The sequence below is a fragment of the Vulpes vulpes genome, chromosome 7 (assembly GCF_048418805.1).
Source record: "Vulpes vulpes isolate BD-2025 chromosome 7, VulVul3, whole genome shotgun sequence".
Classification (NCBI taxonomy): Eukaryota; Metazoa; Chordata; class Mammalia; order Carnivora; family Canidae; genus Vulpes; species Vulpes vulpes.
The window spans coordinates 24,104,422-24,120,047 of NC_132786.1; the positions used below are offsets into that span (position 1 = coordinate 24,104,422).

Sequence of the window (15,626 nt, forward strand, 5' to 3'; positions counted from 1 at the left end):
TTTGACCCACTGGAATTAGCTTTTTAGCTTTAGAAACTTAAAGCCTCCATAGGAAACACAAATTAAACAAATATGATAAAGATTTCTGAAACATGGTTTTTCATGCACTGGCTAAGACAATGAACCTGTCTCATTATGAGCCGGATCTCAGTGTGAAACCACCATGCTCAAACTTGATTTTGAACCACACCCAACCTGTTAAACTTTTTGGGAACAAACAGGAAAGATTTCTAAATAGCCTGAAAGTAAGTGCAGAATGTGATGGTGAGTTAAAATGAAAAGCTGAGAATGCTTCATCTGGAGTATTATATTTAATTGCAAAGGCTAGAGCTGCTAATTGGCAAGATACACGAAAAGTTATGATTAAAAGTGGTGATTGGTAACAAAACAAATAATTGATGAGATTCCTTTGTCTAGTGAGTTAGTTCATTGTTCTCTTATAAATAAGTATGGCTAGTTGTTAATCTTCCAGGGAAGACAGAGTTGATGCTGCTCTCTACAAACCAAGGAGCTCACTGATGCTTTGAAATCAGCAAATCCTTTGCTTGTCAGCTGTGAGCGGAATTAACAAGTCCATGAAGACTTTTTTGTCTGACTCATAAATTAGGGGAAATCTTTTAAAATCCTTTGGTGACTTCGTGACAAACAGTAACACAGACTTAACGAATGATGTGGAAAAAGCAGAGTTAGTACAGAACACCATGGTGGTTCAGTAAGAGATTTAATCCAGTGTGTTCCAGCCCTAGAAACTGGACCCTTTCGTATCTGAAAGGCAGTCTTGTTCCTTTCCTGTCTTTAGGAGTAGTACCTAATAGGATGTCAGTTCATCACTCCTGTGCCAGGTGACGTCATCCTCTAGCTTTGTGAAGGTATGACAAGCACTCGTTTCTCCCCAGACTGAAAGCAGAAAGGTCTCCTCTTGACTGTCACTTCAAGAGGAACGTCAGGTCCTGTCGAATAAACCTTTTACCTAAAGCCATGGGAATTCCACCTGCATTGTGGGGGAAAGATTTGGGAACATCTAGAAGGAAGTCTGTTGCATACCTTAGGTATCAAGTTAAGAGTGAAGGTCTCCAGAACATTCAGAAGATTGGGCCCTGGATGCTTTCCTGAAACTAAAGTTTGTTGAACCAAAGTCACACTTGGTGTTATGGTTAGGAATTCATTTTCAGAATCCAGTTCTGTCAGAGAAGGCTATTAAATAACATTTGCCTGATGTATTGATAAACATGTTAGCATTTTCTGTGTTGTCCAACATCAAAATTAAAAAATAGAATTATAAACTTATCCTCCTCTTAAACTTTACATAGCAACTCATACTCCTTTATTGTGATGATAAACTTCTTTTGCTTTAAGGGACTGTTTCTGATAGGTCTTTTCATAAATAAATTTATTAGGTTTTTCTTATAATTCATTGTTTATTTTTTAATTTAACTTAAAATTAATTAAGGAACATTAAAATGTTCCTGCAGTTTTGTTTTCATTGTTTTATTTTTATTGTTTCATTTTTTTTTAAAGAATTTATTTATTCATGAGAGACACACAGAGAGAGAGAGAGGCAGAGACACAGGCAGAGGGAGAAGCAGGCTCCATGCAGGGAACCCAACCTGAGACTCGATCCCCGGTCTCCAGGATCACACCCTGGGCTGAAGGCTGCGCTAAACCGCTGAGCCACCTGGGTTGCCCATTGTTTCATTGTTTTATTTTCTAGAGTACCTTGTATTTGTGACAATAATCCTGTAGGGGTATATGATGGCCTTGTGACTTACTACTGGGGAGGTTTGCTTAGTCACTTGGCTGGTGTCTGCAGGGTTCTCTACTGTACATTCACTGTCTTTCCCTTAGTAGTTGATAAATATCTTGAGGAGGTACTTTGAGATCAAACAAATCCTGTTTTTCCTCAAACTTTTGCCCACTGATTTTAGCATACATCAGTAAATATTGTCTGCACCATTTGTTAACTGTGTTGTTTGGTGATTGTTTTCCTCTTTCCTTCTACATTTATTTCTGGAGAAGAGATTTTTCTTCTCTCTCATTTATATATTTACTTGGTCATTTAAATAAGTATGGAGACACAGATATACATTTTACCATATACATTAAAGTCCGATATTATCATTATTGCATAACCTCATTCCATTCGTAAGACAGTATTGGAAAAACCCAAATCAAGGAGCAGAGTCCAGAATATAAAAGAAAAAGGTGGAGGAACTGTTACAGATTGGTAGGGGTTAGGAAAAAATAGTAATTAAATGCAGTGTAGGCTCCTGGATGGGATCCTAGAATAGGCAAAGATCATTTAGTATAAAAATGAGTGAATTTCTAATAAAGTTTGTAGTTTAGTTAGTAATGTGCCAGTGTTAATTTGCTGCCCTTGCTAATTGTATCCTGGTTATGGAGGGGTAATGGGGTAAGAGAGAGAAGGGATAAGGAAACTCATTGCAACTTTCTGCAACCTTGTCTAAAATTAATTCAAGGTAATACATTTTAAAAGCCAGTTCTACCTTTTACCTTTATTCCTTCTAAATTTAATCCTTCAATCTTTACATTGGGTACAATACTAAGTATCAAGATTATAAAGAATAAGGCATAGGCCTTATTCTGAGGGAATTTATAATTTATTGAAGGAGAAACAAATACAATTAAGGTTACCTTTACTCTTTTCTCTTGCCAGGTGCACTAAGATAAAAAATGTTTTTCTCTTTTAAATACACACTATTGTGTCTGAAAGTGATAAAATCCTAGAGCCTTTTCTAGGCATATAATTCCAGACCCTAGTAAAGATTTAATATTACCAAGCTTGTGTGGTTTGAGCTTGGTTTGCAGGGAAGCATCCTCGGTGTCTCTTCCTGTGGGTGTGTGCCCTGTGAGGCTGCCTGTGGGCTCCCACAGCACACGCAGTCAGAGCCTGCTTCTTCCTGCTGAGAGGTCTCAACTTGCTGTCTGCTCATACTCTGATCATTCATTACTTGCTGTTTTAACTGACAGAGTTCAAGTTTCATTTTCTTATTTTTTGCCCTGAGCCTAAAAATGCACTCCAAAATAATCATACCCACACTAGCACTCCACGTGTGCTGCAGAGTGATCTCCTGCAACATTTTGGAGACAGCGTCTGATCCCCGTATTGGCCTCTATGATTTCATCTAGAGCAGATACCATCATTTTCTGCTTGGTGAATGGTAAGCCATATGTGCTAAGTACACTTCATGAACATCTTCTGGTCCAAGACAATCTCGGTGCATTGGTGAACTCACCAGTTTATCGCGTGGAGGAGTGGGAGGGATGGTGGTCTTGTCGGGACAGCTTCACGGGGAGGACATTTAAGTGGAGTCTCAACTAAGATGAGCGGTACTTGCTCTGTGTGTGTTTTGGCGTCAAGAGGGAAGGAAGGCCAGATTGAGCAGAAGGGAGCAGGGGCATTTGAGGCTTGAAGGACCGTCGGAGGGAGAGATGCGCTTGAGGCAGCATCAGGAGATGGTGTGAGAGGAGTAGTCGGGAGACAGAGGAAGAAATGTTCCTGTGCTAAGGCTGTGTTTCAGCTTGATCCCTTAAAGTACACTGGTGGTTCTCGAATCAGATCCTCAGATAGGCTAACAAGAAATAGAAAATAAGGACAGTGGAATAGGTTTTCCATAATTCGGGTTAATTTAAATCACTGAGCATTGAGGAGATGATTCTTGTATTTGATGTTCAGTGGGTGATCTTTTAGGAAACGATTGAGAAGAGGTTGCAGTTTTTTCTTTGTTTTAAAGGATTGGCAGCACTCCATGAGATGATATAGATAGGAGATGGGGAGTCACAGAAGGAGCTCAAGCTGAAGTGGTGGCTGATCCCTCCCTGTTGTCTTCATTACCTGTTTAACGTTCATTAGTCCTGTGGACGTCTCAGCGGCACTGAATTATACCTTTATTGTCATCTCCTTTCCATCCATCCTGTGGTGACACGGGCTCCATAGCCAGAAATAGAGCTCTCAGGTTCTTCACTCCCATGGATAGTTGCCGAAGTCAGTTCCTCCCCAGCTCTGCTGCCTCATGCTCTCTTGGGATGTGTTCCCATCCTGCTGAACACATCCTTCCAAGTTGCCTCTCAAATTTGCCTTTTCTTCTGAGCTTTCTCTTAGTTGCTGAGGCAGGATGTGTCTTCTTTCCCCGCTCTTAAACCTGGCGCAGCTCTGTGTACAGGGGCACAGATTGTCTTCTTCAGGCTTCACCACTAGCGTCTAGAACTGTCTGGCCCACAATGCATACTCAGTAAACAGGCTTTTTTCTCCCACCAGACTAGGAACCCCTTGCAAATGAGCAAATGCCTCACTTACTTTTAAAATCCCTGGTGCCTGGCATGATACTTGATTCCCTAAATATTTGTTGAATTGATAAATGCACCTCAAATGTGCCTCATCTGAGTGTCTTTTGAATGAAGATGTTCTCCAAAACGGGGAACATATGGAGAAGTTGTGGTTCTGATCTGGAATTTGGTTACATATTTAAGGGCTCCATGTTGATAATTTACATAATTTATAGACACGGACTATGTGCCATGTCACACTTTTCTTTCTGTGCTAGGCTGGCTTTTCATGGCAACCTTTTGTCCTGATCCTTTTTATGGCTTAGTTTGTCTTTTCTAGACATTCTGTATTCATGTTTCTCAACACCCTGCTCCCCATGCTTTCTGAACTTATGTCAAGTATTGAAGGTCAATTTTTTTTTCCATGTCTTCCCTCTCCCCACCAGCCTCCTTTGTGAATATCTTCCAAGGTTCCCCTGTATAATGAAGACAAAGAATTTGTTTTAATTTCTCAAAAGATAAAATAATAGTTATTATTTTTCAAAGTATATAGTATACTGCTTAGTGAGCTAAGCTCTCCACCATCTGAGTTCAGATCCTGGATCTACCACTTTTAAGCCTTACTTTTTTCATCTGTAAACAGGAAAAATAATAGTACTGACCTTGTAGGCTCCTTTTAAGGAATACGTGAATTAATCAAAGCCAAGGGCTTAGAGTGTTGCTTAGTGTGTAGAAGAAGCCTTCAATCCCTGATAGTTTTCTGTGTGTGGCACACGTGGCCTCCTCTCCTTGTCCTTCCTGTGCTCTAGGGCACAGTGTATGGGTGTAGACAAATCAGTGTTGATGGCAGCTGGTCTGCGGTTCTTAGAGTCAACTTTGTGGTATGCCTAACTTGTAGGAGATTGAGTTGGACCTCAATCTTGGACCTCTCCCTGTAGACCGTTTTCTTTTGTCTGCACAATATTTAAGGAGCATACGTACCCTTTGAAAGGCCTTATTAGCATTTTCAAAAATATAATTTTACTGTTAAAATTACATATCAGGGTTTTTTTTTGTGTGTATATCCAGTATTTTGGATTGGCTTGCTATACCTTTTTTTTTTTTTTTTAAATGAATTATCTTTTAAGAAACTTTATAGTCCTTGAGCACAGGTAGGAGAAGTGACCTTCACATTTGTATGTCCTATGTCCTGGGATTTTCATCTTCGGATAATCAAAAGTTAAGAATATTCATCCTCAACATATTCAGCATTGCCTCTTGTGCTTTCCTGGCTCCTCCCATAGCATGAGCTTCAAACTTAGAATTTCCGAGAAATTCCAGTATTCAGTTAGAATCTAATTTTGCTTTTTGATACTTAGTAGCTATTTTGATTTCTAAAATATCGCAACCTAGGTACTGTGTTGCAGTATCAAAAAGTGCTTTGCAGCTGTTACAGTTACTCCTTCTTTTAGACTGCTTTGTTTGACTTAAAGGAAATGTTTGTTTAGTCATTTCATAAGTATGTTGAATACCTACACATGCCTGGTGTTGAAGCAGATGAAAGCAATAATGTACTCGGGGACAAGGAGGTACTTGAGCCTGTGAGGCTTTTAGATTAGTAATGACTAGGAGCTAATTTGTGTGTGGGAGTAAATCTAGTGACTGTTTTGCCAGCATCACCATATTTTTAAGGTAAAATGTTGGTTTGTTTAATTTTAAGAGGTGTATTCTTTCATAGTTGTAACAGTGTATACTATTTTAAGAAATCTTTACTTTTTAGCTTTAACCAAATAATGAACAATATTAAATCTGGACAAATGGAGATAGAAGGAAAAGAAATTATAGACACAAACCTACCAATTCTATTGATTAAAATGGATAATGGCTAGAAATTTTTATCTAGAAGCTTCCCATAATCCTGAACATCATAACTTTGCACTTTTTACATTAGATTTTCCATTCCCTCTCCTCCTTTTAGTTAATTAAAATTTAAGACAAAATTTTTTTCTGACTTTGGACATGTGGTAGATAAAGGCTTTTTATTTAAAATTCAAGAAATGAAATTTTCTATAGTGGAAAATATCTGGAGGATTTCTGTTCCTTTCTTTCCTCTTTTCATTGAAGTAAGCTCTGTGCCTCTGTGGGGCTCAAATTCATTCCCTGAGAACAAGAGTCGCATGCTCCATTGACTGAGCCAGTCAGGTGCCCTGGATTTCTTTGGCTTTAAATTTTGTCAGTGAGAAACTTTTTATTTTGCACACTGTTGATTCACATATCAATGTATAATTTTAAATTGGCTTAATTTCTTTTTGTTTTAAGATTTTATTTATTTATTCACGAGAGACACACAGAGAGAGACAGAGACCCAGGCAGCTGGAGAAGCAAGCTCCCTGCAGGGAGCCCGATGTGGGACTTGATCCCAGGATCTGGGATCATGCCCTAAGTACAAGGCAGATGCTCAACCACTGAGCCACCCAGGCATCCCAATTACTTCCTTTCTGACACTATTTTGAGGTTGTGTTTTTGTTAAGAGATCTATGTTTATTCATTTTTATAATGACTCATATATAATGTCTTAGACTGTTAATTTTATTTTGGATTACATTTACAAAAATAAAATGCCCATATACTATAGATTGGAACAGTTCTGGGGGAAGGATTATCTTTAAATATTTTTATTATTTGAAATGTTTAAGTTTTCCATTTATTACTTTGGTTCCTTCTGCATACCATGTAATTTTGTTCATAATTTAGTTTTACTTATGATGAAAGGAGAATTTTTAAAAATTCAGTAACAATACTGAATTTTGTTTCATCAGAAATTTTATTGAGATAATTGTAGACTAGTATACAGCTGTTAGAATACAGAAAAGGCCGCCTGGGTGGCTCAGTCAATTAAGTGTCTGCCTTCAGTTCTGGTCTTGTGGGATCAAGTCCTGCATTGGGCTCCTTGCCCAGCAAGGAGTCTACTTCTCCCTTTTCCTCTGCCCCTACCCCTACTTGTGTTCTCTCTCACTCTGTCAAATAAGTAAGTAAAATATTAAAAAAAAAAAGAAAGAAAGAAAGAGAAGAGAAGAGAAGAGTACAGAAAGGTCCTTTGTTCACATTGCCTGATTTCCCCTGGGAGTTATATTTTGCAAAACCGTAGTATGATCATCACAACTAGGATATTGACATTGATGTAAATCACTGATGATATTCAGATATTCCTGGTTTTACTTGAATTCTCTTGTGTGCGTAAAGAAATCATATTTTATTCTTAGAAAACTACTGAAATACTAACTTTAATTAGCTCTGTGATCTGTTGGGGGACTGTTTAACCTCTTGTGCCTCAGATTTCTCATTAAGTCACAGAGTTTGTATGATCTTTAGAATCCTTTTTGGGTCAAAAGATTCTGTAATTTTGTATGAAGAGTATTTTAGAATTTGAAATTATAGCCTTTATCTTTTCTCTTTTTGTGTTTAGGAAGAAAAGGCTTCTCTTTTACATCGTACTCAGGAAGAAAGAAGGAAGAGAGAGGTAAAAACAGTTTTGTAATAGTCTCTTTAAATAAGCTTTTTTCCATAGCACTTAAATAAGTCTTGGTTTTAGTGTCATACATGTGTATAGATAGATGTATGTTATAGGTAGATATGTATGTTATAGGTAGATATGTATGTTATAGGTAGATAGATGTATGTTATAGGTGACATAGCATATATTTTTATGTATATTAAACTACAGAAGCATATCTGGATTTTTTTGGATTTTATAATGCATAATTTATTCTGGAATCAATGTGGAAAAGATGGACTAGAAGGGCAGTTTCCAGAACAGAGCGGGGAAACAGGCTTTTATAAAGTTTACTTGTCTGCATGGTATGGCTTCCAGAAGATCTAGAAATGCTTAGTATGTGATGTTCATGTTTTGCCAAGCAGAAGAGCACTCACTATTAAGGCAAGTATCTTAACTATTTGTGAGGAAGGTAAATAAACAAATGGAGCTATTGACATTTGTTGTTTTATTCTTTACTTTTTATTTTTTTGTTTAATATATTCTTTATTTTACATGTCTCTCTGGTGACAATTTGTTAACACGGCTTTATTTTGTTGATTAATTAGCAATTATGATATTTTATGGCCTACTTTCCCAGATTTTTATTTTGTGTTGTTTTCTAATCATTCATTCATTCCTTTAACAAATATTAATTGAGAGCTTGATATGTTCCAGGTACTGTTCTGCTTGCTGGGTATATAAATAGTGAATAAGACAGATAATGTTCTTGCTGGGTTCTAGAGCACAGATGTTAACCAACATATTGAGCCAGTGATATGTGCCATGAAAGCAGTGGAGCAAGGTGATAGTGACAGGGAAGGGTATTCAGGGAAGGACTCTCTGAGCTGGTTAGAGGGTGAAGAAGAAGCTGCCTTATGGAAAGCTGAAAGAAGAGCATTCTTGGTGAAGGAAATAGCAAACACAAAGACTTTTATTTTTTATTATTTTTTATTTTTATTTTATTTATTTATGATAGAGAGAGAGAGAGGCAGAGACACAGGAGGAGGGAGAAGCAGGCTCCATGCCGGGAGCCTGATGCGGGACTCGATCCTGGGACTCCAGGATCGCGCCCTGGGCAAAAGGCAGGCGCCAAACTGCTGAGCCACCCAGAGATCCCCAACACAAAGACTTTTAGGTGGGGTTTCTCAGCCTCAGTACTGTTGACATTTTGGACCAGATAATTCTTTGTTGTGGGGGCTTATCCTATACATTGAAAGGTGTTTAGCAGCATTCATGTGTTCTACTCTACCCATTAGATGACACAGCACTCCCTCCCTCCAGGTAAGATAACCAAAAATGTCTCCAGAAATTATCCAATGTGGCAAAATTGCTGACACTTGAAAATGACTGCTCAAAAGAGAAGTATTTAAAGTATTGTTTATTTATTGTCTTTTATGTTTTCTGAAACATTCTCAGTTCTCATCTCTTGAGTAGTGTTTCTGCTTCATTCTTCCTCTCCTCTTCTTCTTGGACTCAAATTATGTACGCACTTGACCTTTGCATTGTGGCATGTATGTCTCCTATGCTCTTCTGTATATTTATTCTTTTAAATATTTCTGCTTTGGTTTGGATATTTTCTTTTTTTTTTTTTTTTAATTTTATTTATTTATTCATGAGAGACACAGAGATGCAGAGAGAGAGGTAGACACACAGGCAGAGGGAGAAGCAGGCTCCATGCAGAGAACCTGATGTGGGACTCAATCCTGGGCCTCCAGGATCATGCCCTGGGCTAAAGGCGGCGCTAAACCGCTGAGCCACCCACGCTGCCCTGGATATTTTCTTCTGACCTAACTTCTGATTTACAGATGATCTCGTTACTAGTGTCTAATTGTTACATATATCCCTTGAATTCTGAATTTCAGATTTTATTTCAGTTCTAGAATTTTCTTTGATTGTTTCATTTATTTCCCAGTTCTCTTGTCTTTAACTTTCATGAACATAGTTATGGATTATTAAAGATAATGTTTATACTCCAGTTTTGGATAACCTGTGGGTTTTTTTTTTTCTGTTGTTTGTCCTCTTGATTTTTAGTTCTTGTCTTTTGCCTGGTTATTTTGATTGAAGACTGACAGTTTATATGGCAAAATGAAGAGCAGAAGAGCTCTCTTTTGGAGAGCATTACATTTTCTTTTGGTGGGCAATAGGTAGAAGGACAAATCACCTTTAAGTAATACAGGGTTTAGCTGGTATGCAGCTGGTCTTCAGTCCTTGTCAGGGTCAGTCTACCTCCAGTACACCTGAGATGGAGCCCTTAAGTCCTGGTCCCAGCCAGAGGCTAGAATGCTACCAAGACTTCCTCCTTAGTGAACAAATGAATGTAAAAAAAGTGTTTTGAAAGCTCACTGGACAATATATTATGGGTTTTTGTTTAAGTGCTCTTAGAATTATCATAGTAATGAATAGAGATTCCCAAAGTAGTTTTAAGCTCGGGGGTTCCTTTGCTATAAACATTTGAAGTTCAGAAAATATACTTGCATGACCTAATTGGTGTTCTGCCATCCCAAGATTGTGGGTGTGCATGTATATTTCAAACCTGGCAGGTGGCCTTCATAGAAGACAGACACAGTGTCATGTGGTAAGATGAGTACAGGTTTCAGTGTCATACTAGAGTTTGAATTCTGAGTCTCTTACATCTTTCAGCATCACTTTATCTTCATGGAAATTTCAGCTTCCGTATCATAAAACCTGGAGTAGTAGTCATCTAAAATGATTGTGAAGTGTTAGGGCCAGCACATAGGAGCCTTTCAAACAGTGGTAGCTGTATTGATTACAATAGTGTGAAAAATAAATATTTTTGCTAGGTCACTGAAAATTTTAAAGAGTCTTAAGTCAATCAAAACTGAAGTTTTCTCTTTTGAGATAAGAAAAGTGGCTTTTAAAAATTGATGTTTGTGTTGTCTATATTCTTATTATATTTAAAACTGGAGGATCCCTGGGTAGCACAGCGGTTTGGCGCCTGCCTTTGGCCCAGGGCGCGATCCTGGAGACCCGGGATCGAATCCCACATCAGGCTCCCGGTGCATGGAGCCTGCTTCTCCCTCTGCCTGTGTCTCTGCCTCTCTCTTTCTCTCTGTATGACTATCATAAAAAAAAAAAAAAAAAAAAAAAAAAACTGAAATTGGGATGGCTGGATGGCTCAGTGGTTGAGCATCTGCCTTCGGCTCACGTTATGATCGAAGGGTCCAGGGATCAAGTCCCACATTGGGCTCCCTGCAGGGAACCTGCTTCTCCCTCTGCCCATGTCTCTGCATGTTTCTGTGTGTCTATCATGAATAAATAAAATAAAATCTTGGGATCCCTGGGTGGCGCAGCGGTTTGGCGCCTGCCTTTGGCCCAGGGCGCGATTCTGGAGACCCGGGATTGAATCCCACATCGGGCTCCCGGTGCATGGAGTCTGCTTCTCCCTCTGCCTGTGTCTCTGCCTCTCTCTCTCTCTCTCTCTGTGGCTATCATAAATAAATAAAAAATTTTTTAAAAAATGAAAATAAATAAAATCTTTAAAAATAAAATAAAAATAAACTAAAATTGTTGTTATAAGTCTTACTGTACTGGTGGGATTCATCTTGGAAAACAGTCTGACAGTTCCTCAAATGTTAATTCCACTCCTAGGCATACACCCAAGAGAAATGAAAACCTGTATCCATACAAAACTTTTACATGAGTGTCCACAGCAGCATTATTCATAATAGCCCATAGTGGAACAGCCCAAATGTCTATCAGGTAGTAAATGAACAAAATGTGAGACGTTCATACAGTGAAGTATTAATTGGCCACAAAAAGTAGTACAGCTTAGATATATGGTACAGCATGGATGAACCTTGAAAATAGCATGCACAGTGAAAAAAGTCAGACACAAAAGGCTATATATAATATGATTCCATTATAAGAAATGTCCAAAATAGGCATTGCCATACAGATAGATATTCGACTAATGGTTGCTGGGGATGGGGGGGACCCAGGGCTGGGATTGAGGAATGAGTGCTAATGGGTTCAGGGGGTTGGGAGTGGGTGATGAAAGTATTCTAAAATTGGACTGTGATGATACTTGAACTTTGAATATTTTGAAAATTGGTGAACGATACACTGAAAAGAGTGAATTTTGTGGTATGTAAATTCTATAGCTTTTTTTTTTTTTAAGTCTTTACTAGAAATGTCATTTCACTATGACCAATTGTTCCTTCCTCCCTCCCATTATGCAGGAGGAAAGGCGAAGATTGAAAAATGCAATAATTATACAGTCATTTATACGAGGCTATAGAGACCGGAAACAGCAAGTAAGTTTGCTTATAAACTGGGAAAGAATTAGAAAGGCATGCCAGAGCTAAGCGTGGCTTTGGAGTCTTAGAAATAGAATCTATTTTGTGGGTATTTTACTAAAATACACCTGTTTAATGAAAATTAATATTTATAATATTTCCCAAATAATTTCAGTGGTTTATGTTTACATAAAGATTTACAGGTAGAGGAATTTTGAGGTGATTTTTAAATAATGAAATAGAAACATGGGCTGCAGCTAAAGGTTGAAGTTGGTGGAAGAGTCTTTTGGGGGGTTGAGGGGTCTTTATTCCATCCCAGGTTTTCTAGGTTTCAGTTCACTTTTCTTAAGAACTGCACGGGTACGGCAACCAGACTATGAGCCCCTGCTGCCATTCAGACCCCCGGGTACCCTCAGGCTGCTGCAGTGTGCAACTGCCTGTCACACTCATGTGTCATTTGTCTTGCCTCCAGCACGCCATCCAGAGAAGCGCCTTTGATCGCTGCGCCAGTGCCTCACAGTCAGGTGGCACTTTCTCTATTGCCAGTGGGCCCAACCTTACCCTTTTGGTGAGGCAGCTTCTGTTTTTCTACAAGCAGAATGAAGACTCAAAACGTTTGGTAAGTATTGCCTACACTTCCACTTATCGTAGTTTATGTGTTTTCCAGCGGTTTTGTTTGTTTGTTTATTGTTTTTTAGTGGGGTCAGCTAACCCTCCAGTATGCCTTTGTGAACTTCCCTCAGCCTGCTATATATCATAGGTCATCTTTGTGGTGATGTGCTTTACTTCTTAAAGAGAGATCTAAATTGCCAGTACGTTTTTTTTTCCATTTTTAAAATTATGATATATTTCAAATGTAAGAAAAAATAGAATCATATATTGAACCATCCACCGTGTACCCAGTACTGTGTCCGTAGTCATCCATGCCTATCTCACCCAGAGCCCTCCATACCTGTGCCTCCCTATCAGTCAGCCATCATAAATCTTATAGCATGTTATCTGTAAATACTTTAAATCTCTAACTTATACGGTCTCGTTCTTGAAACATCTCAAGTATGACTGTAGTACTGTTAACTTTTGTAGGCTTTTGAAACTAACGGTGATGAGGAATGGTGTTTGAAAATAAGGATGGGTGTGTAGATGAATGAACTTTTTAAAATGCAACTTGTTACTGTGTCCCATTTCTCAAAATATTAAGAGGTTCCTATGTAAATTATTAGGTTAAATGTGTGTTTATTCTTAGGAATTCTTCTTTACTTGTAATAAAAATTTCAAATTATATTAAAAGATGGTATACAGGGATGCCTGGATGGCTCAGCGATTGAGCATCTGCCTTCAGCTCAGGGCGTGATCCTAGAGTCCCAGGATCGAGTCCCACGTCGGGCTCCCTGCATGGAGCCTGCTTCTCCCTCTGCCTGTGTCTCTGCCTCTCTCTCTCTCTGTCTCTAATGAATAAATAAAATCTTTAAAAAGAAAAGATGGTATACAATGAAAAGTATGTCTTCCATACTACAACCATACATACTGGAAAGATTCCCCAGAAGAAATATAAATACACAAACACTTTATTGCTTATCTGGTGTTTGGCTTTAAAACCCAACATTCTTTCCTGATTTGGGCTAGCCTGGAACCTGGGAAGAACTTGCCATAAACTAGAGACAGTCTAGAGAGGCAGTGAAAGTGGCTTCATTTGCTCATTCTAGACTTTCCTTAAGTGCAGGCTGTCTTCAGGCCTTCTATCTGAAGTTCATAAGAAAATGAACCAGAGAAGTACTGTAGTAGATAATCAGGCTTGCTCTCTGGGACAGTCCATTGCCACCTTCATGTAGTCTAGTCTTACAGATTGAGAGATTGCTAAGGAGCACAGACATGCAGGTGCCGTGGGAGATGTTGGTCATTTATGGCTCTCCAGAGCACCCCATTCCTCTGCAGAACTGCTCCTGCATGCTCATGTGTAAGGGCCAGTCCACAGTCCCCACATTACTGGTTCAGCAGTCATTCATTCATGCATAGCTTGGGGATGAATATGTGTTTGTTGCCAGGCCTTAGGCCAAACAAAGCAAATTGCTCATGTGTGGATTCTGAACTCCTAAATAAAATTAAATGTCATCAAACCTGGTTAATAGAACAGAAGTGAACTCAAATGTTTTTTCAGTTTGCAAACAAAAATGCAAGAACAACAAATTAATCCTGTGTAGGGAAAGAGTCTCCCTGCTCCAGTCTTCATACTCCCTAATTACCCCCTAGGAGCCAGCATGATGCCACTTTTGTGTTTTTCTAAGACATTATATGCAAAGCTAGGTATATACTATGCCTTCCTCATTTCCTTCCTTTATTTACTTATTATTACTATTATTACTTTAAATATAGTCTGATAAAATAGTATACTCTGATTATATTTTCTTTTGTGTTCAGCTTTATTTAATTATTTCAGAGTTCATAATTGCCTCACTTTTGTTTAACTTCCTTTGAGTCTCTTGATAAAGTTGCCTTACACTTTTGACAGTACTGTAAAATGCTTCTCAGTATAATTGTCCATGATTAAAGATGTCAGGTAGTCAGAAGCTCTGTTTCCCTGGAGCTAGCCTTCTTGGATTCTAGGAAATTCTTGTGTCATTATCTTGGAAAGGTCACTTGCTTTGCTTCAGTTTTAGATCCTCCCTCCTGATTCCATTATGTTTTTGCTTTCTTGATTTACTCCCTCATTTTATTGGTACATATCCTCAGTTGACTTCCTGAGAAATAAGGTGTTTTTAAAACTTTACTCATCTGCATTTAATAAATACCAACAAAAAGTTAGGCCAAGTAAGTGTTTAATGTAGTGATCATACAACTTTCTGGATGTTGTTGGTACATAATGTCAGGGTTGTAAAATACAGAATCAAAACTCAGTCTGGGGGCCCATGGGTGGCTCAGTTGCTTCAGCATCTGACTCTTGTTTCCGGCTCAGGTCACAATCTCAGGATTATGAGATCACGCCCCGAGTTGGACTCCATGCTCAGCTTGAGATTCTTTCTCCCTCCTGCTTTGCCCTTCTCCTTTGCACACTCTCTCCCCCCTCCGCCCATCTCTAATTAATTAATTAATTAATTAAAATCTTCAAAACAGTCCAGAGAGTGTTTAAATATCACTACTGCTTTGAGTTTTTTAATTTCATAAAGCAACTTGAAACATAGTTACTAGATTAACATATTGACAGCCTTATTCTTGAAGTTCCTACAATTGCCCTTTAGATTTTGATAATGTTTAGTTACTGTTTTTGCTATTTTTATTTGTTAAGATGGTTTGCAGAATGAACTGCAATATACTATACCATCAGATAGTATAGATAGTATTGTATCCTGTTGATTCTTGAGAAAAATATGGGCAGGGTAGCTCCATACACCTCAAGAAGAAAGCTTATGTATAAGCAAATTCATATTTGGAACAGGTCATAGAGTTCTTTCCACTCAACCTAGGACCTATTGTAATTTGTTTTATGAAACACTTTTGCATTTGTATTTCATCTGATAACATTTTATATGAAAGAAGTGCTGCTGTCAAAGGAGAAATTCCTGAAAGATAACACGCAA

General features: G+C 38.3%; 1 protein-coding gene across 2 annotated transcripts in view; it reads left to right on the forward strand.

The window, feature by feature from the left end:
* The window catches only part of UBE3C (ubiquitin protein ligase E3C), a 127,575-nt gene that overhangs the window by 20,328 nt on the left and 91,621 nt on the right, over positions 1-15,626 (forward strand). For both annotated transcript variants that reach the window (XM_072763262.1, XM_072763263.1), the window contains exons 2-4: positions 7,730-7,783; positions 11,998-12,072; positions 12,527-12,673. In XM_072763262.1, coding sequence (XP_072619363.1) covers positions 7,730-7,783; positions 11,998-12,072; positions 12,527-12,673 — 276 coding nt within the window. The remainder of the gene's footprint in view (positions 1-7,729; positions 7,784-11,997; positions 12,073-12,526; positions 12,674-15,626) is intronic.